This window comes from Schistocerca cancellata, chromosome 11 (assembly GCF_023864275.1).
Source record: "Schistocerca cancellata isolate TAMUIC-IGC-003103 chromosome 11, iqSchCanc2.1, whole genome shotgun sequence".
Lineage (NCBI taxonomy): Eukaryota > Metazoa > Arthropoda > Insecta > Orthoptera > Acrididae > Schistocerca > Schistocerca cancellata.
Window position 1 is genome coordinate 52,695,867 of NC_064636.1, and position 24,256 is coordinate 52,720,122.

At 44.8% G+C, this 24,256-nt stretch overlaps 1 protein-coding gene across 1 annotated transcript in view; it reads left to right on the top strand.

Annotated features, from left to right (window-relative positions):
- LOC126108184 (high affinity cGMP-specific 3',5'-cyclic phosphodiesterase 9A) overlaps nucleotides 1-24,256 on the top strand; it is a 279,735-nt gene that overhangs the window by 144,486 nt on the left and 110,993 nt on the right. Inside the window, exon 5 of the mRNA XM_049913424.1 lies at nucleotides 6,107-6,221. Within this exon, the coding sequence (XP_049769381.1) occupies nucleotides 6,107-6,221 (115 nt within the window). The remainder of the gene's footprint in view (nucleotides 1-6,106; nucleotides 6,222-24,256) is intronic.

Sequence of the window (24,256 nt, forward strand, 5' to 3'; positions counted from 1 at the left end):
CTGCCCGCATTCTGCTAGACTGACAAGAAACACTATATGTTGTGGACTGACAAGACAGCCAGTCCACAGTGACGGGTAACCGAAAGGCACGCGTTTACACACGCCGGCTGGCGTTATGTCTGAAACAGGATACGTAATGAATGCTATAAGAAAAGTACGTAGCTGCTGGAATACTTAAATTTAATCCATCGTTTGTATACAGCATCCTTGATGATACAAGTGAGACTCTCTCTAGATATGGTTAATGGCGCCTTGCTAGGTCGTAGCCATGGACTTAGCTGAAGGCTATTCTAACTACACTCCTGGAAATGGAAAAAAGAACACATTGACACAGGTGTGTCAGACCCACCATACTTGCTCCGGACACTGCGAGAGGGCTGTACAAGCAATGATCACACGCACGGCACAGCGGACATACCAGGAACCGCGGTGTTGGCCGTCGAATGGCGCTAGCTGCGCAGCATTTGTGCACCGCCGCCGTCAGTGTCAGCCAGTTTGCCGTGGCATACGGAGCTCCATCGCAGTCTTTAACACTGGTAGCATGCCGCGACAGCGTGGAGAGTGAGCCGTATGTGCAGTTGACGGACTTTGAGCGAGGGCGTATAGTGGGCATGCGGGAGGCCGGGTGGACGTACCGCCGAATTGCTCAACACGTGGGGCGTGAGGTCTCCACAGTACATCGATGTTGTCGCCAGTGGTCGGCGGAAGGTGCACGTGCCCGTCGACCTGGGACCGGACCGCAGCGACGCACGGATGCACGCCAAGACCGTAGGACCCTACGCAGTGCCGTAGGGGACCGCACCGCCACTTCCCAGCAAATTAGGGACACTGTTGCTCCTGGGGTATCGGCGAGGACCATTCGCAACCGTCTCCATGAAGCTGGGCTACGGTCCCGCACACCGTTAGGCCGTCTTCCGCTCACGCCCCAACATCGTGCAGCCCGCCTCCAGTGGTGTCGCGACAGGCATGAATGGAGGGATGAATGGAGACGTGTCGTCTTCAGCGATGAGAGTCGCTTCTGCCTCGGTGCCAATGATGGTCGTATGCGTGTTTGGCGCCGTGCAGGTGAGCGCCACAATCAGGACTGCATACGACCGAGGCACACAGGGCCAACACCCGGCATCATGGTGTGGGCAGCGATCTCCTACACTGGCCGTACACCACTGGTGATCGTCGAGGGGACACTGAATAGTGCACGGTACATCCAAACCGTCATCGAACCCATCGTTCTACCATTCCTAGACCGGCAAGGGAACTTGCTGTTCCAACAGGACAATGCACGTCCACATGTATCCCGTGCCACCCAACGTGCTCTAGAAGGTGTAAGTCAACTACCCTGGCCAGCAAGATCTCCGGATCTGTCCCCCATTGAGCATGTTTGGGACTGGATGAAGCGTCGTCTCACGCGGTCTGCACGTCCAGCACGAACGCTGGTCCTACTGAGGCGCCAGGTGGAAATGGCATGGCAAGCCGTTCCACAGGACTACATCCAGCATCTCTACGATCGTCTCCATGGGAGAATAGCAGCCTGCATTGCTGCGAAAGGTGGATATACACTGTACTAGTGCCGACATTGTGCATGCTCTGTTGCCTGTGTCTATGTGCCTGTGGTTCTGTCAGTGTGATCATGTGATGTATCTGACCCCAGGAATGTGTCAATAAAGTTTCCCCTTCCTGGGACAATGAATTCACGGTGTTCTTATTTCAATTTCCAGGAGTGTATCTCTCGGCAAATGAGAGAAAGGCTTCGTCAGTGTAGTCGCTAGCAAAGTCGTCGTACAACTGGGGCGAGTCCTAGTCCGCCTCTCTAGACCTGCCGTGTGGTGGCGCTCGGTCTGCGATCACTGACAGTGGCGACACGCGGGTCCGACATGTACTAATGGACCGCGACCGATTTAAAGCTACCACCTAGCAAGTGTGGTGTCTGGCGGTGACACCACACTATACAAGTGTTGGGAAGTCGTTCCATGCTCACTTTATTCACCTGAAATAGCGCTGTCAGATTTTCATCTTTTGCCCTGTCTCTATCGAACAACATTCGACGAACTCCCTTATCAGATGGAAATGCGCCCCGAACATGGCTCGACAGTTCTTCGCCTCAAAACCACGTCGCGGAATCGAAAAGTTACCCCAGCGTTGGCAGACTGTTGTAAATGCTGAAGGAGAAAATATTATTCACGACTAAAGTCTCTGTTATTTCTATCTGTTTTGTTTATTAAAAATATGGGTACGAAATTACGCAGCAAGCCAGTAGTTTCTATTCAGAATGATTATCGCATGTATAAGAGGTACCACAGGCCAGGTAGTTAAATATACAGATTTGTTCCAATTCTCGGCAATAATTTTAGTCCTAAAATATGCTTTTCGATGAAAGGCCACACCTTTACATTTATTTGTGCACATCATTACATTATACTGTTTAAATATGTATGCAGGTCGTCTTCCGTATCAGCTAGTGTAACGCAGCTACCTCCGAAAAGGAGTGATTTAAACACTTTCAACCTCATTTGGTAGGAGCCTTCATTCCTCTTTTGCCAGTTATTGCTAGTATCAGTTACATATGTGTGATAACATGTGCCTTTGTCTCACTGGTTAAATGATACTGCTTATTCCTCTTACTAGTGGTTGAGCTGACATGTATCTTGACATTTTTTCAACATACAGACTCCGAACTGACCTTATTAAGTATTGAGGAATGCCATACTCTCCTAAAATTTCACATAACTGAGATTTCACCACCTGGTCGAAGACATTTTCATAATTCGCAAAAGCTACAGAAGCTGAGAGATTAAATAGTATATGCTTTTACGAGGGCAGTTCTATAAGTAATGCAACACATTTTTTTTTCTCGGCCAATTTTGGTTGAAAAAACCGGAAATTTCTTGTGGAATATTTTCAAACATTCCCGCTTCGTCTCGTATAGTTTCATTGACTTCCGACAGGTGGCAGCGCTGTACGGAGCTGTTAAAATGGCGTCTGCAACGGATGTGCGTTGCAAACAACGGGCAGTGATCGAGTTTCTTTTGGCGGAAAACCAGGGCATCTCAGATATTCGTAGGCGCTTGCAGAATGTCTACGGTGATCTGGCAGTGGACAAAAGCACGGTGAGTCGTTGGGCAAAGCGTGTGTCATCATCGCCGCAAGGTCAAGCAAGACTGTCTGATCTCCCGCGTGCGGGCCAGCCGTGCACAGCTGTGACTCCTGCAATGGCGGAGCGTGCGAACACACTCGTTCGAGATGATCGACGGATCACCATCAAACAACTCAGTGCTCAACTTGACATCTCTGTTGGTAGTGCTGTCACAATTGTTCACCAGTTGGGATATTCAAAGGTTTGTTCCCCCTGGGTCCCTCGTTGTCTAACCGAACACCATAAAGAGCAAAGGAGAACCATCTGTGCGGAATTGCTTGCTCGTCATGTGGCAGAGGGTGACCATTTCTTGTCAAAGATTGTTACAGACGATGAAACATGGGTTCATCACTTCGAACCTGAAACAAAACGGCAATCAATGGAGTGGCGCCACACCCACTCCCCTACCAAGAAAAAGTTTAAAGCCATACCCTCAGCCGGTAAAGTCATGGTTAGAGTCTTCTGGGACGCTGAAGGGGTTATTCTGTTCGATGTCCTTCCCCACGGTCAAACGATCAACTCTGAAGTGTATTGTGCTACTCTTCAGAAATTGAAGAAACGACTTCAGCGTGTTCGTAGGCACAAAAATCTGAACGAACTTCTCCTTCTTCGTGACAACGCAAGACCTCACACAAGTCTTCGCACCCGAGAGGAGCTCACAAAACTTCAGTGGACTGTTCTTCCTCATGCACCCTATAGCCCCGATCTCGCACCGTCGGATTTCCATATGTTTGGCCCAAAGAAGGACGCAATCCGTGGGAGGCACTACGCGGATGATGAAGAAGTTATTGATGCAGTACGACGTTGGCTCCGACATCGACCAGTGGAGTGGTACCGTGCAGGCATACAGGCCTTCATTTCAAGGTGGCGTAAGGCCGTAGCATTGAATGGAGATTACGTTGAAAAATAGTGTTGTGTAGCTAAAAGCTTGGGGAATAACCTGGTGTATTTCAATGCTGAATAAAACAACCCCTGTTTCAGAAAAAAAAAATGTGTTGCATTACTTATTGAACTGCCCTCGTACTTGTGTGGGAGAAATCTATGTTGAAGCATTTAACCTTCTGGGAAGTATTTTGGCCTGTATCTTATATAGACAGCCAGGAGGCCTGTGATCATCTTATTGCATGTAATCCAGCACAGATCAGGAGCCACATCAAATCCGTTACTGCCATGCACATTGGCTCATCGCACAAAATATTCGACTCGCCCTTAAAAGAGGCGTAGCCACAATGATAACACAGTTAAGCACTGTCAGGCTTGGTCTGTACTTGGGTAAGTGCTTGTCTGCGTCTGCTGAGTGATGTTGGCAAGTGGGGTGCAGTCAGCCCTTGCAACATCATTTGAGGAGCTACTCCACTGAAAAGTAGCAGCTCCGGTCGCGAAAGCTGACGCCGGCCAGGAGAGCAGTGTACTGACCACATGCCCCTCCATATCCTCATCTAGTGATACCTATGGGTGGAGGATGACACGGCGGTCGGTCGGTATCGTTGGGCCTTCAAAGCCTGTTTGGAGAAAGTGTTTACTGAAAAGAGCGCACTGGTCGCTTTGGATCTTTGGAGGCAGTACCAGGAGGTCACGTGAACATCCACTGCTGACATGAGTTACATGAGGTAGTGTGTGTATGACAGTCAGTTGCTCAGAATCAATGCAGTAAGATAGTTCAACGTGCAGACACGACATTATGACAAAAAGAGGCTCATATGTTTGCATGTGCCTGTGACCATACTGTGAATGAAGTTGCCCAATTTCTAGATGTACGTGTTGTTGTTCTGGTCTTCGGTCCACATACTGGTTTGATGCAGCTCTCCATGCTACTCTATCCTGTGGAAGCCTCTTCATCTCCAAGTAACTACTGAAGCCTACATCCTTCCGAATCTGTTTAGTGTATTCATCTCTTGGTCTGCCTCTACGATTTTTACCCTCCACGCTGCCCTCCAATACTAAATTGGTGATCCCTTGATGCCTCAGGACATGTTCTACCAACCAATCCTTTCTTCTGGTAATATTGTGCCACAAATTCCTCTTCTCTCCAATTCTGTTCAGTACCGCCTCATTAGTTATGTGATCTACGCATCTAATCTTCAGCATTCTTCTGTAGCACCACATTTCGAAAGCTTTTATTGTCTTCTTGTCTATTTTTCGTCCATCTTGCACTTCCATACGCTCCTTACAAATATTTTCAGAAAAGACTTCCTGACACTTAAATCTATGCTCGATGTTAACAAATTTCTCAGATTTCTCTTCTTCAATGTGTCTACAAGGAATGATGCGCCACACACAGGCACATGGGGTCAGAACATTGGTCGTAAAGAGAGCCTGACAGGGACTGGAAATGAGCATCACTCCTTGTCGAGGACAAGCGGTTTGAAGAACTCGGCAGGAATCGCTGGTGTCAGTGAGTGCAGGTCCATCTCGACCTGTTGCCATGTTAACATTGCAGAAGCGAACAGCATGCAGTGGGCATTTGGACTTAGGCGCTCCCAAAAGGCCATTGTTTACAGTGGCAGACAGAGCTGCTTGTCGTTTGTGAGCCAGTCAGCACAGAAGCTCGACAGCACCTGACTGGAGCATGTGTAGTGTGTCCAGCAACTCGTCACTTCGCCTCTTCTCAAATGATGGGAGGTGTCAAGTGCAGCGGTGGCCCAGTGAGGCATTTATCTGGCTCTGTATGGAGGCTGTGTTCAGGGCAGAGGTGGTTCTGTCGTGCCTTGGGGTGTTTCTCATATAATATTTCCCATATGACATCATACTCAGGAACACTCATTCAGATTTCCCATGATCATGGGCCAGGATGTTTCATGTCTTTGTGATATATAAGTTTGTTTGATATGAGTCTCTGTACGTTTTACTAAATGTGGCCTACTTTCCGTCCCATGTCAACATCTCACACCCAGTGTTCCGTGCCTCTAACTCCACTGCACGCCTCCAGTAGCCAACCTATGCTGACCCTGCACGTGCCTGTCTGTCTGTTGGCAGGCTTCTACAAGGAGCTGCCTCCGCCGCTCTCCACCGAGGCCTGCCGCCGGCTTCAGTACCGCAGGAAGAGCGACTCCGTCAGGCGGCGAGTCCGGGAGAAGTTCTACAAGATCTGGTGAGTACCGCTCCGCCAGCCAATCATTTAACCCCGAGGTGCCCTGCAGCTGCCTTCGTGTCTGATCTGCTTCGCCATATGACTCCCTAGTACTAGTAATGTGATGAAAGATGACACTCGAGCTTTCGGGTCGGATCCACTTGTCCCTTCATCAGGTGCCAGCCAGTCTAAGCACTAGGCTACAGGTGACTTCCTGACTGAATTGTTTCACCATAGCAGTGCAGTGCAAGGTGACACAGAAGTTTTTCGAACCTCTGTCTCATTCATGACTTGTTCAGTGTTGTCCCCATCTGCTTTTTAGGACGCCTACCAAGATTTAGCATGCCACTCAACCTTTCGGGACAACTCACCGCTTCATCAATTGCTCAGTGTTGTGTTGCACTCACTGGGCGTCTTGCAACACGCAGGGGAAAGTAGGGGAAACTGGCCACTCTAAAGGAAATTTAAACTCTACCAAACCATAGTAAACGATAGAATAGGGGCGCCCAAGATTTCGACTCGTGGGCTGTGCCCTGTCACAAGTTCCAGAGTGCTCAGTTTGCTGGATGTTTCCCCAACCGCCATGCCACGCTCTCTGAGTGGGAGCGGGGGTCAGAAAAACTGCATATGCACTGCAGTTAAATGGCGGTGCAATCGCACTGAATACGACTGTTTTATATTACACATTTCTCAGCAACATAAATCGCAAACAAACTAAATTTTCAGTGTTATTTAATTACACACATCACAAAAAAATTTGCATCACCTCGGTTCCGTGAGTTCCGGAACCTGTACAGGAAATAGGAATAGAGATCAACAGAAACATCGTTTCCGCCCTTTTTATTGCTCATGAAAACCACACATCGCATGTTGTACCACCATGCAGCGATACCTTCAGAGGTGGTGGCCCAGATTGCTGTACACACCGGTACCTCTAATACCCATTGATACATACCTGTATTCGTCGTGACATACTATCCACAAGTCCATCAAGGCACTTTCGGTCCAGATTACTCCATTCCTCAACGGCGATTCAGCGCAGATCCCTCAGAGTGGTTGGTGGGTCACATCGTCGTTAAACAGCTCTTTTCAATCTATCTCAGGCATGTTGGATAGGGTTCATATCTGGACAACATGCTGGGCACTCTAATGGAGCGATGTCGTTATCCTGAAGGAAGTCATTCACAAGATGTCGTCCATGAAAACGAATGCCTCGCCAATATGCTGCCGATATGGTTGCACTATCGGTCGGAGGATGGTATTCACGTATCGTACAGCCATTAAGGCCCCTTTCATGACCACCAGCGGCGTACGTCGGCCCCACATAATGCCACCCCAAAACAGCAGGGAACCTCCACCTTGCTGCACTCGCTGGACAGTGTGTGTAAGCCGTTCAGCCTGGCCGAGTTGCCTCCAAACACGTCTCCGCGGATTGCGTGGTTGAAGGCATATGCGTCACTCATCGGTGAAGAGAACGTAATGCCAATCCTGAGCGATCCATTCAGCATGTTGTTGCACCCTTCTGTACCGCGCTTAATGGTGTTGTGGTTGCAAAGATGGACCTCGTCGTGGACGTCGAGAGTGAAGTTGCGCACAGCTTGAGTCGTAACACGACGTCCTGTGGCTGCACGAAAAACATTATTCAACATGGTGGCGTTGCTTTCAGGGCTCCTCCGAGCCATAATCCGAAGGTAGCGGTCATCCTCTGCAGCAGTAGCCCTCGGGCGGCCTGAGCGAGGCATGTCATCGACAGTTCCTGTCTCTCTGTATCTCCCCCATGTCCGAACAACATCGCTTTGGTTCACTCCGAGACGCCTGGACACTACCCTTGTTGAGAGCCCTTCCTGGCACAAAGTAACAATGTGGACGCGATCTAACGGCGGTATTGACCGTCTAGGCACGGTTGAACTACACACAACACGAGCCGTGTACCTCCTTCCTGGTGGAATGACTGGAACTGATCGGCTGTCGGACCCCCTCCGTCTAACAGGCGCTGCTCATGCATGGTTGTTTACATCTTTGGGCGGGTTCAGTGACATGTGTGAACAGTCAAAGGGACTGTGTCCGTGATACAATATCCACAGTCAACGTCTATCTTCAGGAGTTCTGGGAACAGGGGTGATGCAAAACTATTTTTGTGTTCGTATTTTTGTGGCCATGGAGACTTTATATAATTTCTGTCGGCATGCTGACAACCATAGACAATTTCACAGATATTCGTACTCAAGTTGCCATGTAATCATAAGTTATTTAATTTCAAACACGGCAAAAGATATTTCACGTAGGTATGTTGATAGAAATACTGTAGCACATTTGCAACTTCATTATGGAGACGTGGAGAATCTACTTGAGGAAAGCAGTGTAGACGTCCTTGACAGTTTTAACGTAAAATTATTTGTCTTTGAAATGGTAATTCTCTTGCAGTTTAATCAGTTACAACTGCACATTGAAAGAAGCGTTTTCGTCTAAGATCGACATTGGCCATCAAAATATTTATAAAACTACCCTTGTAATTGTTTCTAGGCCACTTCGAATTTAAAAAAAAAAAAATGGTTCAAATGGCTCTGAGCACTATGGGACTTAACATCTGAAGTCATCAGTTCCCTAGAACTTAGAACTACTTAAACCTGACTAACCTAAGGACATCACACACATCCATGCCCGAGGCAGGATTTGAACCTGCGACCGTAGCGGTCGCGAGGTTCAAGACTGTGGCGCCTAGAACCGCTCGGCCACCCCGGCCGGCTGAATTTTCAAATCTCACGTTTTTTTCAACAGGATATCGAATAGGAAACTGGACTATGTTTGTCAAAATGTGTCGCTTGTATAACGCGATTTTGCTTTTAAATGCGTCCCTATCAGATCATAAAGAGGTTACCCCACAATGTTCTTACTGCGGACAGTGTGCAGTGAAACGCGTGGTCTGCAGCCCATTCCGGATGTTCTAATTTTCGACCATGCACCCCTTTTTCCTTCATAAACTGAACAACAGCGACTGTTAAGTCGTGAAATCGTTCGAAATATACCCGCTGACTTAACCAAAGTACTCTGTATTAATGTGTAAAGTCTCCGTACTCTTAGTTCAGTTTCATCGCTGACTGTTGCAACTTACACTGGAATAAAGTGTGCGACTTCAGAAATTTTACTACTTGTACTACCAATTTCTTTACCTCCTCCATGCCCGTAAATTTCGCACAAAGTCCTTCTGGATGCAGAGGACGATGAATCCCGTCTGGCAAAGGTTGTACGTTTTTGCTCTTTCGCTGTCAACTAAATCTTGAGATTCTTTCTACATGGTGTTGTAATATTGTTTCATAGCAAATTTGCACTATCGTTCGCTTATGCACATGTATAATAATACATACTGAGAAATCACGTCCCTCTATTCTGTCATTCGCGCTCTTTTTTAAGGCTTGTGACCGTAGGTCACTAGACTGCCTCTTTTTGCGCAAATAGCCACCGGACGTGTGACCTTCCTTCGTACCAGGAACGAATAGCGCTGACACTACGATTGTGCCGAACTGAAGAGAGTAGGTTAAATTTGGTGCAGTCAGCCGCGCAAATAAAATTTCCTCCACTGATGTTTCGGCCGCGTCTCGTTCGGCCATCCTCAGAGTGAGTCACAAAACTGACGACAAGGTGCCAAGGGTGGCCATATATGCTCCACCGCGGCGGTACTGCGTATGCGGGTCACAGATGCTGGTCGGCGGCAGATATATACGCCTACACATGCGCCGCCTGTGGCGATGGCGTACAGGCATTCGATTCGCTTATCGATGTATGATCAGCGGCGGTGAAACCATGACGACTTGTCTGCAGTTTAATTACCCCAGAAGCTGGATTCCATACTTTGTCCAAATTAAAACCATTATCTTTATTTATTACATTATTGACTAATCTAATCTTTATAGCTTCCTTGATGACAGATTCCCAGAAGGAAGAGGTACATGTTAAAATCTTCACATCACTGTAATTCATGGAATGTCCTGTATCGATGCAATGTTCGGCCACAGCTGACTTGTCTGGCTGTGATAAGCGGGTTCCCAGGTAGATGCCGTGTTTCTTGACTTCCGCAAGGCGTTCGATACAGTTCCCCACAGTCGTTTAATGAAAAAAGTAAGAGCATATGGACTATCAGACCAGTTGTGTGATTGGATTGAGGAGTTCCTAGATAACAGGACGCAGCATGTCATTCTCAATGGAGAGAAGTCTTCCGAAGTAAGAGTGATTTCAGGTGTGCCGCAGGGGAGTTGCTATTCACAATATACATAAATGACCTTGTGGATGGCATCGGAAGTTCACTGAGGCTTTTTGCAGATGATGCTGTGGTGTATCGAGAGGTTGTAACAATGGAAAATTGTACTGAAATGCAGGAGGATCTGCAGCGAATTGACGCATGGTGCAGGGAATGGCAATTGAATCTCAGTGTAGACAAGTGTAATGTGCTGCTAATACATAGAAAGAAAGATCCTTTATCATTTAGCTACAATATAGCAGGTCAACAAATGGAAGCAGTTAATTCCATAAATTATCTGGAAGTACGCATTACGAGTGATTTAAAATGGAATGATCATATAAAGTTGATCGTCGGTAAAGCAGATGCCAGACTGAGATTCATTGGAAGAATCCTAAGGAAATGCAATCCGAAAACAAAGGAAGTAGGTTACAGTACGCTTGTTCGCCCACTGCTTGAATACTGCTCAGCACTGTGGGATCCGTACCAGATAGGGTTGATAGAAGAGATAGAGAAGATCCAACGGAGAGCAGCGCGCTTCGTTACAGAATCATTTAGTAATCGCGAAAGCGTTACGGAGATGATAGATAAACTCCCGTGGAAGACTCTGCAGGAGAGACGCTCAGTAGCTCGGTACGGGCTTTTATTAAAGTTTCGAGAACATACCATCACCGAGGAGTCGAGCAGTATATTGCTCCCTCCCACGTATATCTCGCGAAGAGACCATGAGGATAAAATCACAGAGATTAGAGCCCACACAGAAGCATAGAGACAATCCTTCTTTCCACGAACAATACGAGACTGGAATAGAAGGGAGAACCAATAGAGGTACTCAAGGCACCCTCCGCCACACACCGTCAGGTGGCTTGCGGAGTATGGATGTAGATGTAGATGTAGATATCTTCGATACTCCACACATCTCTCATGAACGGTGCCCGTTGTTTGACCTATGTACGACTTCTGACAATTTCCGCAAGCAATCTGATACACACCCGCTTTACAAAGCTGTAAATCGTCCTTTGCAGAGCCGAGCAAAGCTGCAATCTTCGTGGGGGGCCGGAAGATCACCTTAACACTGTGTTTCTCAAGAATACGGCTCGTCTTCGAGGAAAGAGCAACCCGCATACGGCAAAAACGCACTAGGTCCGAAACAATTACTGTCTTCTTACCCATCACATACCTGCAGTCTACGTTTTGCATTGAAAGCTGTACTAAAGTGTTGCGGAGAAAATCCATTCGATTTCAAAATTCTCTTGAGGTATGTGAGCTCTTCTTGCAAATTGATTTATCGGATACAAAATGCGCCCTTTGCATTAAGGTCTTAAGGACACCTATGGTCTGTCAAGGGTGATGGTAGTTACTGGCATGTAGACACAGACTAGGTTTCCGATACACGGCATGTCCTGTTGTGCCATCAACTTTGCGGAGAACTGGTATCAGATTTACTATGTTGTTGTTGTGGTCTTCAGTCCTGAGACTGGTTTGATGCAGCTCTCCATGCCACTCTATCCTGTGCAAGCTTCTTCATCTCCCAGTATCTACTGCAACCTACATCCTTCTGAATCTGCTTAGTGTATTCATCTCTTGGTCTCCCTCTACGATTTTTACCCTCCACACTGCCCTCCAATGCTAAATTTGTGATCCCTTGATGCCTCAAAACATGTCCTACCAACCGATCCCTTCTTCTAGTCAAGTTGTGCCACAAACTTCTCTTCTCCCCAATCCTATTCAATACCTCCTCATTAGTTACGTGATCTACCCACCTTACCTTCAGCATTCTTCTGTAGCACCACATTTCGAAAGCTTCTATTCTCTTCTTGTCCAAACTAGTTATCGTCCATGTTTCACTTCCATACATGGCTACACTCCATACAAATACTTTCAGAAATGACTTCCTGACACTTAAATCTATACTCGATGTTAACAAATTCCTCTTCTTGAGAAACGCTTTCCTTGCCATTGCCAGTCTACATTTTGTATCCTCTCTACTTCGACCATCATCAGTTATTTTACTCCCTAAATAGCAAAACTCCTTTACTACTTTAAGTGTCTCATTTCCTAATCTAATTCCCTCAGCATCACCTGACTTAATTTGACTACATTCCATTATCCTCCTTTTGCTTTTGTTGATGTTCATCTTATATCCTCCCTTCAAGACACTGTCCATTCCGTTCAACTGCTCTTCCAAGTCCTTTGCTGTCTCTGACAGAATTACAATGTCATCGGCGAACCTCAAAGTTTTTACTTCTTCTCCATGAATTTTAATACCTACTCCGAATTTTTCTTTTGTTTTCTTTACTGCTTGCTCAATATACAGATTTACTATGGAGATAGAAAAAGACGGCTGCGTCCCCTTTTTGGATGTTGTCGTTCACCCTAAAGTTCATGGACTTTTTCCCCGTCTACCCCCCCCCCCCTCCCCGTTTTTATTTCATTGTACGTTTCCTTATTTTGGTAACTTTCTATGTCCGGTCGCCATGCCCTTTCGTTCGCGTTTTTAGGTCCATTTTTATGTTTTTAACGCGGTACAGCGGAGGTGAGAATGACCACAGATGATTGAGTTTATTGTAAGTAACGTCCAGTTTTCTCTTTTAATTTGCCTTAATTTAGACAGTGTAGCCGCATAGTTCCTTATCTGATATTTCAGAGTTGATGATTCGCCTCCGATCCACGTGTAACAGAATGATTTTATTATTACAGTTCACACCAGATGATGGAACTTTACGTGTTTCGAAACCGGACACGTAGACAATAGAAGTTTGTGGCTTAAGCAACTGTCGTGAAGTTTCTTCATTTTTCAAAATGCACAAGAAGACGATGTTTGAAAATAAAAAAAAAGTTTCTCTGACGAGGGCAAAGCACGACGTTGGTATCACGGATTTACTTCAAAGTTTGTACACTTCTAGTAGGCCATTAAAACAACGTAAGGTGCAAGGAGTAAGGTGCACTTCTTAGGCAATGCCGAGAAAATTGGAAGAGAAGTTTTCGCAGCTGTTATGTAACGGATGTGCATATGGAAGCAGTCGTTGTCCAAAAATCGTTCAAACGGCTCTAACAAGGGAACCTCTTCATCGCACCCCCCCTCGGATTTAGTTATAAGTTGGCACAGTCGATAGGCCTTGAAAAACTGAACACAGATCAATCGAGAAAACAGGAAGAAGTTATGTGGAACTATGAAAAAATAAGCAAAATATACAATTTGAGTAGTCCATACGTAAGATAGGCCATACGTAAGATAGGCAACATCAAGAATAGTGTGAGCTCAGGAGCGCCGTGGTCCCGTGGTTAGCGTGAGCAGCTGCGGAACGAGAGGTCCTTGGTTCAAGTTCTCCCTCGAGTGAAAAGTATAATATTTTATTTTCAGACAAATATCAAAGTTCAGGCACTCACACATAATCAAATTCGCTCTCCAATATTCCAGGACATGTTCAGATTTCCTTGGACATATGCAGGATTTGATGGTCTACACACGGAAAAAGTTGAAAACGTTAAAAACATATGTTCTGACAGAGCACAGGGAAAACTGTGCGACTGTGAAACTGTTGCACTCATTTGTTGCACTTTATGTGACAAACTCTTATGTTTTCATCACCCTTTTGGGAGTGATTATCACATCCACAAGAAAACCTAAATCGGGCAGGGTAGAAGAATCTTTTTACCCATTCGCCAAGTGTACAAGTTAGGTGGGTCGACAACATATTCCGTCACCAGTATCGTATAGAATATATCAGACGTGTTTTCCTGTGGAGGAATCGGTTGACCTATGACCTTGCGATCAGATGTTTTCGTTTCCCATTGGCGAGGCACGTCCTTTCGTCTACTAATCGCACGGTTTTGCGGTGCGGTCGCAAAACACAGACACTGAACTTATTATGGTGAACAGGGACGTGAATGAACGAATGGACAGATAATAACCTTGCGAAAAGAAAGAAAGTAAACTTTTCACTCGAGGGAAGACTTGAAACGAGGACTTCTCGTTCCGCAGCTGTTCAAGCTAACCACGGGACCACGGCGCTCCTGTGTTCACACTAGCCATGATGTTGCCTATCTTACGCATGGACTACTCAGTTTGTATACTTTGCTTATTTTTTCATAGTTCCACACAACTTCTTCCTGTTTTCTCGATTGATCTGTGTTCACTTTTTCAAGGCCTATCCACTTATAACTAAATCTGAGGGGGGTGCGATGGGGAGGTTCCTTTGTAAGCACTATGGGACGTAACATCTGAGGTCGTCAGCCTCCTAGAACTTAGAACTACTTAAACCTAACTAACCTAAGGACATCACACACATCCATGCCCGAGGCAAGATTCGAACCTGCGACCGTAGCCGGAGCAGCAGCGCGGTTCCGGACTGAAGCGCCTAGAACCGCTCGCCCAGAGCGGCCGGCGCAGTCATTGTGGTCGAGTGGTAGAGATCGTGGTGGTCAGGTGGTTAACGTTCGTGCTTCCTGAGATAAACGTGTATGATTCGATGGTTCGGTTTTCGCTCAAATTTTACAGCCACCACCCTAGCTAAGTTCATGCCGGCACAGTAGCTCAGCGTGTTTGGTCACAGGGCTAGCTGCCCTCTGTAATATACAGGGTGCTAGAAAAAGGTACGGCCAAACTTTCAGGAAACATTCCTCACACACAAAGAAAGAAAATATGTTATGTGGACATGTGTCCGGAAACACTTACTTTCCATGTTAGAGTTCATTTTATTACTTCTCTTCAAATCACATTAATCATGGAATGGAAACACACGGCAACAGAACGTACCAGCGTGACTTCAAACACTTTGTTACAGGAAATGTTCAAAATGTCCTCCGTTAGCGAGGATACATGCATCTACCCTCCGTCACATGGAATCCCTGATGCGCTAATGCAGCCCTGGAGAATGGCGTATTGTATCACAGCCGTCCACAATACGAGCACGAAGAGTCTCTACATTTGGTACCGGGGTTGCGTAGACGAGAGCTTTCAAATGCCCCCATAAATGAAAGTCAAGAGGGTTGAGGTCAGGAGAGCGTGGAGGCCACGGAATTGGTCCGCCTCTACCAATCCATCGGTCATCGAATCTCTTGTTGAGAAGCGTACGAACACTTCGACTGAAATGTGCATGAACCACATGTTGTGTAGTACTTGTAAAAGCACACGTTCTAGCAGCACAGGTAGAGTACCCCGTATGAAATCTTGATAACGTGCTCCATTGAGCGTAGGTGGAAGAACATGGGGCCCAATCGAGACATCACCAACAATGCCTGCCTAAACGTTCACAGAAAATCTGTGTTGATGACGTGATTGGATAATTGTTGCGGATTCTCGTCAGCCCACACATGTTGATTGTGAAAATTTACAAAAATTTGTAAACATTGCACTGACTGTAAAACCACGTTCGTGATGAACACTACCCTGCTGATGCTACGTACTGATGTGCTTGATGCTAGTACTGTAGAGCAATGAGTCGCATGTCAACACAAGCACCGAAGTCTTACCTTCCTTCAGTTGGGCCAACTGGCGGTGAATCGAGGAAGTAGAGTACATACTGACGAAACTAAAGTGAGCTCTAACATGGAAATTAAGCCTTTCCGGACACATGTCCACATAAGATCTTTTCTTTAATTGTGTGTGAGGAATGTTTCCTGAAAATTTGGCCGTACCTTTTTGTAACACCCTGTATATATGTATATAAAAAAACTGAGTGAATTGATCAATGGTGAACTTGAAAGGATGCCATGGGACGCCCCGAACAAACGCAACGAACAATAAGCAACAAAATGAGATCAACAAAAAAAATAGAAAAAAGTGGTTATCGATCAGGCGTTGCAAGAAGGTATTGGGACAGGCGACTGTTTGAATACCGCTAAAACTGAATTTTGAATCTACCTTTTGTCGTCACTGGTTACGTAATTTAATTTTTATGGCACTTGAGAGATAATGTTATAAAAAAAACACTTATATTTGCATGAAGTATTTGCATCAAGTTCATCACAGCTCACATAATTTAATTTATACCACATTCCAGCGATAATGTAATAAACAAACACGTGTATTCACATGAAGTATTTGCATCAAGTTTCAGTTTTTGTTTTCCATATCGGCATGACAAACACCATCCTGGGACGTGTAATGTCGAGAGCACATCCGACGAGTAATTGCGCATTACTCTTGTGGTCTGCCACATCGTGACTTACTGTATTACTGATAGTGAATAATATCATTCACATCATCATCAATCGTGGTTTGACTTGGGCTTTCCAAGCCTGTCCCTCATCTTAGAAGACGGCCGAAGTGGCCGTGCGGTTCTAGGCGCTGCAGTCTGGAACCGCGAGACCGCTACGGTCGCAGGTTCGAATCCTGCCTCGGGCGTGGATGTGTGTGATGTCCTTAGGTTAGTTAGGTTTAAGTAGTTCTAAGTTCTAGGGGACTAATGACCTGAGAAGTTGAGTCCCATAGTGCTCAGAGCCATTTGAACCTCATCTTAGAAAATTTAATTACGGATAGTAAAATAGTCAAGTAACATGAAATTCACTTCAGCTTCATGAAAATGACCGTCGTCTTTTTTTGTTATATTACCTCTCCGATGTCATATAAATTAAATTATGTAACCAGTGATGGAAAAAAAAGAGATTAAAAAGTAAGTGTTTGCGTGATTCTTACCATCGCCTCGACAAAGACCTTTTTTGCAGTGCCCCAACGCTTACCGCTTGCTGGTTGCAGTAAACACCTTTGCACAGATACATCAGTTACATAATAGACGCATAAAATTTCTCTTGGATTTTCCCAGAGTTACGACAGTAGTGCACCTTATTACTTGCGTATGTTAAAAAAAATGTCGAAATTCCTCCAGCTGTATTAAGGCGTTGGTTTTATTGGCAGCTAGTTTCGATGTTGTTACAACACCATCTTCAGGCCCATACTTGCTGACGGCAACCGTATGTTTCTAACACTAGTAGTCAGTGGTGAGATAGGCGTGTTCCAGATAGTATGCCTTCCGCATGGAACACGCCTATCTCACCACTGACTACTAGTGTTAGAAACATACGGTTGCCGTCAGCAAGTATGGGCCTGAAGATGGTGTTGTAACAACATCGAAACTAGTTGCCAATAAAACCAACACCTTAACACAGGTGGAGGAATTTCGACATTTTTTAACATACCGGGTGATCAAAAAGTCAGTATAAATTTGAAAACTGAATAAATCACGGAATAATGTAGAGAGGTACAAATTGACACACATGCTTGGAACGACATGGGGTTTTATTAGAACCAAAAGATACAAACGTTCAAAAAATGTCCGACAGATGGCGCTTCATCTGATCAGAATAGCAATAATTAGCATAACAAAGTAAGACAAAGTAAAGATGATGTTCTTTACAGGAAATGCTCAATATGTGCACCATCATTCCTCAACAATAGCTGTAGTCGAGGAATAATGTTGTGAACAGCACTGTAAAGCATGTCCGGAGTTACGGTGAGGCATTGGCGTCGGATGTTGTCTTTCAGCATCCCTAGAGATGTCGGTCGGTCACGATACACTTGCGACTTCAGGTAACCCCAAAGCCAATAATCGCACGGACTGAGGTCTGGGGACCTGGGAGGCCAAGCATGACGAAAGTGGCGGCTGAGCACACGATCGTCACCAAACGACGCGCGCAAGAGATCTTTCACGCGTCTAGCAATATGGGGTGTTTTTCTTTTTGGTTCTAATAAAACCCCATGTCATTCCAAGCATGTGTGTCAATTTTTACCTCTCTATCTACATTATTCCGTGGTTTATTAAGTTTTCAAATTTATACTGACTTTTTGATCACCCAGTATGTTGTACTAGGTGACGTCCCAAGTCGTCCATTACAATTACGGATATACGAACATTATTACTTGCAGTTTTAATGGCCTCCTAAAGGTTTGCAAAGTTTGACGTAAATCCGTAATCCCAATGTCATTGCCGCCCCTTGACTGCTAAGTCGTTTGTTTGTATGTCGTTCTGAGAACTTTTCAAATTACCCTCGTAGAAACAGTGTTACTTTGAAATATGAACTTTCGGCTTCTTAGGCGATAGTCAGACACCTTAATACTAAACAGGAAGTCCATGCAACTAATGTTAATGACTGTGTGGGTAAGGGGGACGGTGGTTATAGGCAGTGCTTTTTTTCTAAAAAAAAAGTTTGATGGTACTCCGACATTGGATATAATGCAGCGAAAATTGCTTATAACTGAAGCATGGGATACCACCCGTCTACTTTTAGCCATGACGTCATCAGCATGTCGAAATAAAAAAAAAAGGTATCTGAGTCTTCAGTTGACTTTAACAGCTCAAATGAAGCAGGCGATACTGAGAAACACCTAAACATGCAAAAGAATGTGGTATCGAACACTTCAGTTTACATCACCTCAAATGAAGCATGCGATTCCCATGAACCCGTGAACAATAAAGGTTTACAGTTCCACCTTCGTCATCCACTGATGTTTAAATTCCTGGCTTTTCCCTCGCACACGAATTATTGACAGTTTTTGGTTTTTTAGATGCAGGAGAACAAGTAAAATAGTTTGTTAGTTTTCTTGTCATCTCTCACCTCCAACTTAGCTTACAAGTTGCAACAAAAGACAGGACACACTGTAAAACTTTGCACAACTGACAAGAACGGAACGGCAAACGCAAACGAATAAAGAACAACAAAACAAAGATGGCAATGAATCGCGAAGGATCATGGTAGCAGGACCGTAGAGATACCTATCGGTAGCTCGGCTTTTGAGCGTACGTATATCCGTTTAGCACTACCATCGCCCACTATTACCGGGCGAGGGCACTACATGCTTGTCGAACTGGCTGCCAGCGATTCAGTTGTCGAGAACGGTTGTCGCAGCTTCGAAATGCTTGAAACAGTCAATGACATCGCTTTTCCCACCAAAAAGATCTCTGGTATCGTTCTTATTGCAATTACCAACACGAAAAATGAAATGAAAAATTTACTTCCCCGAAATAAATCTTTGGCACTCTTCCAAGTTCTCAACTTTGTAAAAAAAAACTTACTTTGTCGACAAAAAAGTATAGGGGAACGCATCCCCCAGCGTTCCCCCAGAAAAAGAGCACTGGTTATAGGTAGTATGTGAATGCACCGATTGGTACGGATGGGATCCTCTGGGCGTAAGGAGTGTTGGACCCCAGATCACGTAAGAAATCACGTAAGAAACAGATTGCCCGATCGCTTGGTCTAGCAGGCAATCCTTGTCAGGGAACGGCCACCAGGCGGCAATAGCGTCGCACCCTTACTTGTGAAATCAACCACTAGATGGCACTCCGTTCTGTGAAATATGTGGCAACATCGGCCGAACGCTTGCAGCTTTTCCACAATTTGGCGTCTGTGAAGTACAGCTGTTTCTGACGTACCAGTGGTAGTGGACCGAGTCGTCATGTCGAGGGCCTGCGAGTATATCAACTGTGGAAGGAGTAGACGAACAAATCCTGAATTAAAAATGTTGAGATTTCCCGTCAAAGATAAAGAAAGGTTACGCGAGTGGATTTTAAATTCAGGTAAATCAATAAATTAGTTACGAGTAAGAATTAATGAAGAGCCCTAAGCATTCGATCCTATCTACATTTTGTCGGTCTTATACAGGGTGATTCAAAAAGAATACCACAACTTTAAAAATGTGTATTTAATGAAAGAAACATAATATAACCTTCTGTTATACATCATTACAAAGAGTATTTAAAAAGGTTTTTTTCACTCAAAAACAAGTTCAGAGATGTTCAATATGGCCCCCTCCAGACACTCGAGCAATATCAACCCGATACTCCAACTCGTTCCACACTCTCTGTAGCATATCAGGCGTAACAGTTTGGATAGCTGCTGTTATTTCTCGTTTCAAATCATCAGTGGTGGCTGGGAGAGGTGGCCGAAACACCATATCCTTAACATACCCCCATAAGAAAAAATCGCAGGGAGTAAGATCAGGGCTTCTTGGAGGCCAGTGATGAAGTGCTCTGTCACGGGCTGCCTGGCGGCCGATCCATCGCCTCGGGTAGTTGACGTTCGGGTAGTTACGGACAGATAAGTGCCAATGTGGTGGCGCTCCATCCTGCTGAAATATGAATTGTTGTGCTTCTTGTTCGAGCTGAGGGAACAGCCAATTCTCTAACATCTCCAGATACTGTAGTCCAGTTACAGTAGCACCTCCGAAGAAAGAGGGACCAAAAACTTTATTGGCTGAAATGGCGAACAAATGTGCAACTAAATGAAACTTTATAGCTCCCTTAATTCGCCGACAGATAGTGATTAGCTCTGCCTTTTGTCGTTGCAGAGTTTTAAATTCCTAAAGTTGTGGTATTCTTTTTGAATCACCCTGTATTCTGATATAACGTGGCAGCCCTTCCTGTACAAGAATCATATCATATAATTTTTAATTGAAATCTTTGCTGCAATCTGGACTTTTTTAAATGTTCAAACACAAGTGTAGTAGAACAGTCTCAAAACTGAAAGTTATAAAAAATATGTAATTCATTCATATTGTATCTAAGTACCAAATAAAGGTTCTCCGTTAGGCTGCACAAATAAGTTTCGTTGCCTTTCCTTGATCACTCTACCACGTTTAACTAGAAAGAAGTAATGTGTGAAATCTGAGCAAAACAGTACTGCTTGTGACAATAGTAGATGTGCTGACCGCAAAGTTAAGATGTTTACCATCACAGAATTTTTTTTACTCACGATTAAAGTTTCACAATATTTTATTTTTTTTTCGAAGATATCGTTGTTAAGTGCGTACACGAAATTATATTCGTTTACAACTAATAGTAAGCAAATGCAAAATGTGGTTATACTTAAGAATGCTTACAGAAATACTTAGAAAAGAAGCAAAATTTGTTTCTTAAACTTATTTACAGTCTCAATGTGAAAAATATCTTGTAGTAATAACTCACCTAATCCCTATACATACTTTATGCAAAATAAATAATTATGTCGGTAATGTCAGGACGCGAAACCCACTGCTCAGTGCAATATTTGTCAGTAAGTTAACGGATTATATTTCAAAGACGTTGAGGTTTTGAAAACTTTCTAGTGTTAACCGGCACGTGGAGATCTTTTTTACCACCATAATCCGTATCAGAAGAGCTGTATAACAAAGAGGAAACAGACGGCATGAAAGGCGAGTGTAAAACATATGCGACTGCAATACAGTCTGGATTTAAACAGTAACTCACGAGAAATATTTGTGTGTTACTTTTCATTTATTTAATTTCGCATATGATTGTGAGAAGTATCCCTATAGTAGAAATAAACTTGGTTTGCAGAATTACAGGAGCTAATCTACATTCTTCGATTGAAAACTCGGGAAAAACCATAGTCAATCATAGTCTACAGTCAGCTGTGTGACGAATGCATTTCGCCCGCAGCGCTCTAGCTGAACACAAATCAGCGTCATTCACGTCACCGAAGATACAGCGTTGCCAATTCCGCGACATGGACAGGTCAGTTATTTTAGCATTGTAGCGTCGCCTGCGACATCTGTTGACCGTTGGGAAAGCTATTGTTACGGTTGCCTGTCCCGCCGTAAGGACGGTCAATCTGTTTCTTACGTGATCTCGGGTTGGACTGTGGAGACGGGCGGACGGGTTTCATTCACATTCGGTCTGCAACTCTGCGGGGGAGGAGGAGGAGGAGGCGCGCAGACCGGCCGGGCTGTCGATAATCACACGGCCGTCGACTTCGTGGAAAAGTACCAGACCCTGCTAAAGGGGTTAGACTGGAGTGCTGTGATGCGGCGCAGTGAGTGAGTGAGGGGCGGCAGAGGAAGTAGTGGGAGGGGGCAGAGGGGGTGGTGGACGTTGCGGGGGAGGGGCGGAACTCTGCCTCCAGTGAATTCTGGCAGCTGGGACAGCGACGCACCGACGTCGCTATGCAAAGGCAGGCTTCAAAGTTTTCACATAAACTATAATTCCCCTGGTTCTTGGAGGAACATAGACATATTAATAACTTGGATACTCAGTTTTAATGTTTTACAATAATATTTGTTGAATAGTTCGTTATGAACTGGCTTTCGGCTTCTTAGACCATCGTCAGAGCCGGCCGAAGTGGCCGTGCGGTTCTAGGCGCTGCAGTCTGGAACCGCGAGACCGCTACGGTCGCAGGTTCGAATCCTGCCTCGGGCATGGGTGTGTGTAATGTCCTGAGGTTAGTAAGGTTTAACTAGTTCTAAGTTCTAGGGAACTAATGGCCTCAGAAGTTGAGTCCCATAGTGCTCAGAACCATTTGAACCATCGTCAGATAATACTAAACAGAAAGTCCACACAACTTAAGCGAGAATTCATAGCTGTACAAGGTTTGTTGTAAAAGATATGTGACATTTCATTACTATATCGATACAAAACACAAGAATAATATAATACCTAAAGAGGCCCTACACAAACGTGTTGTTGTTGTTGTGGTCTTCAGTCCTGAGACTGGTTTGATGCAGCTCTCCATATTACTCTATCCTGTGCAAGTTTCTTCATCTCCCAGTACCTACTGCAGCCTACATCCTTCTGAATCTGCTTAGTGTATTCATCTCTTGGTCTCCCTCTACGATTTTTACCCTCCACGCTGCCCTCCAATACTAAATTGGTGATCCTCGATGTCTCAGAACGTGTCATACTAACCGATCCCTTCTTCTCGTTGTGCCACAAACTCCTCTTCTCCCCAGTTCTGTTCAATACCTCCTCATTAGTTATGTGATCTACCCATCTAATCTTCAGCATTCTCCTGTAGCACCACATCTCGAAAGCTTCTATTCTCTTCTTGTCCAAACTATTTATCGTCCATGTTTCACTTCCATACATGGCTACACTCCATACAAATACTTTCAGAAACGACTTCCTGACACTTAAATCTATACTCAATGTTAAGAAATTTCTCTTCTTCATAAACGCTTTCCTTGCCATTTCCAGTCTACATTGTATATCCTCTCTACTTCGACCATCATCAGTTATTTTGCTCCACAAATAGCAAAACTCCTTTACTACTTTAAGTCTCTCATTTCCTAATCTAATTCCCTCAGCATCACCCGACTTAATTCGACTACATTCCATTATCCTCGTTTTGCTGTTGTTGATGTTCATCTCATACGCTCCTTTCAAGACACTGTCCATTCCGTTCAACTGCTCTTCCAAGTCCTTTGCTGTCTCTGACAGTATTACAATGTCATCGGCGAACCTCAAAGTTTTTATTTCTTCTCCATGGATTTTAATACCTACTCCGAATTTTTTTTTTTTTTGTTTCCTTTATTGCTTGCTCAGTATACAGATTGAATAACATCGGGGATAGGTTACAACCATGTCTCACTCCCTTCCCAACCACTGCTTCGCTTTGATACCCCTCGACTCTTATAACTGCCATCTGCTTTTTGTACAAATTGTAAATAGCCTTTCGCTCCCTGTATTTTACCCTGCCACCTTCAGAATTTGAAAGAGAGTATTCCAATCAACATTGTCAAAAGCATTCTATAAGTCTAGAAATGATAGAAACGTAGGTTTGCCTTTCGTTAATCTTTCTTCTAAGGTAAGTCGTAGGGTCAGTATTGCCTCACGTGTTCCAACATTTCTACGGAATGCAAACTGATCTTCCCCGAGGTCGGCTTCTATCAGTTTTTCCATTCGTCTGGAAAGAATTCGCGTTAGTATTTGGCTGCTGTGACTTGTTAAACTGACAGTTCGGTAATTTTCACATCTGTCAACACCTGATTTCTTTGGGATTGGAATTATTATATTCTTCTTGAAGTCTGAGGGTATTTCGCCTGTCTTATACATCTTGCTCACCAGATGGTAGAGTTTTGTCAGGACTGGCTCTCCCAAGGCTGTCAGTAATT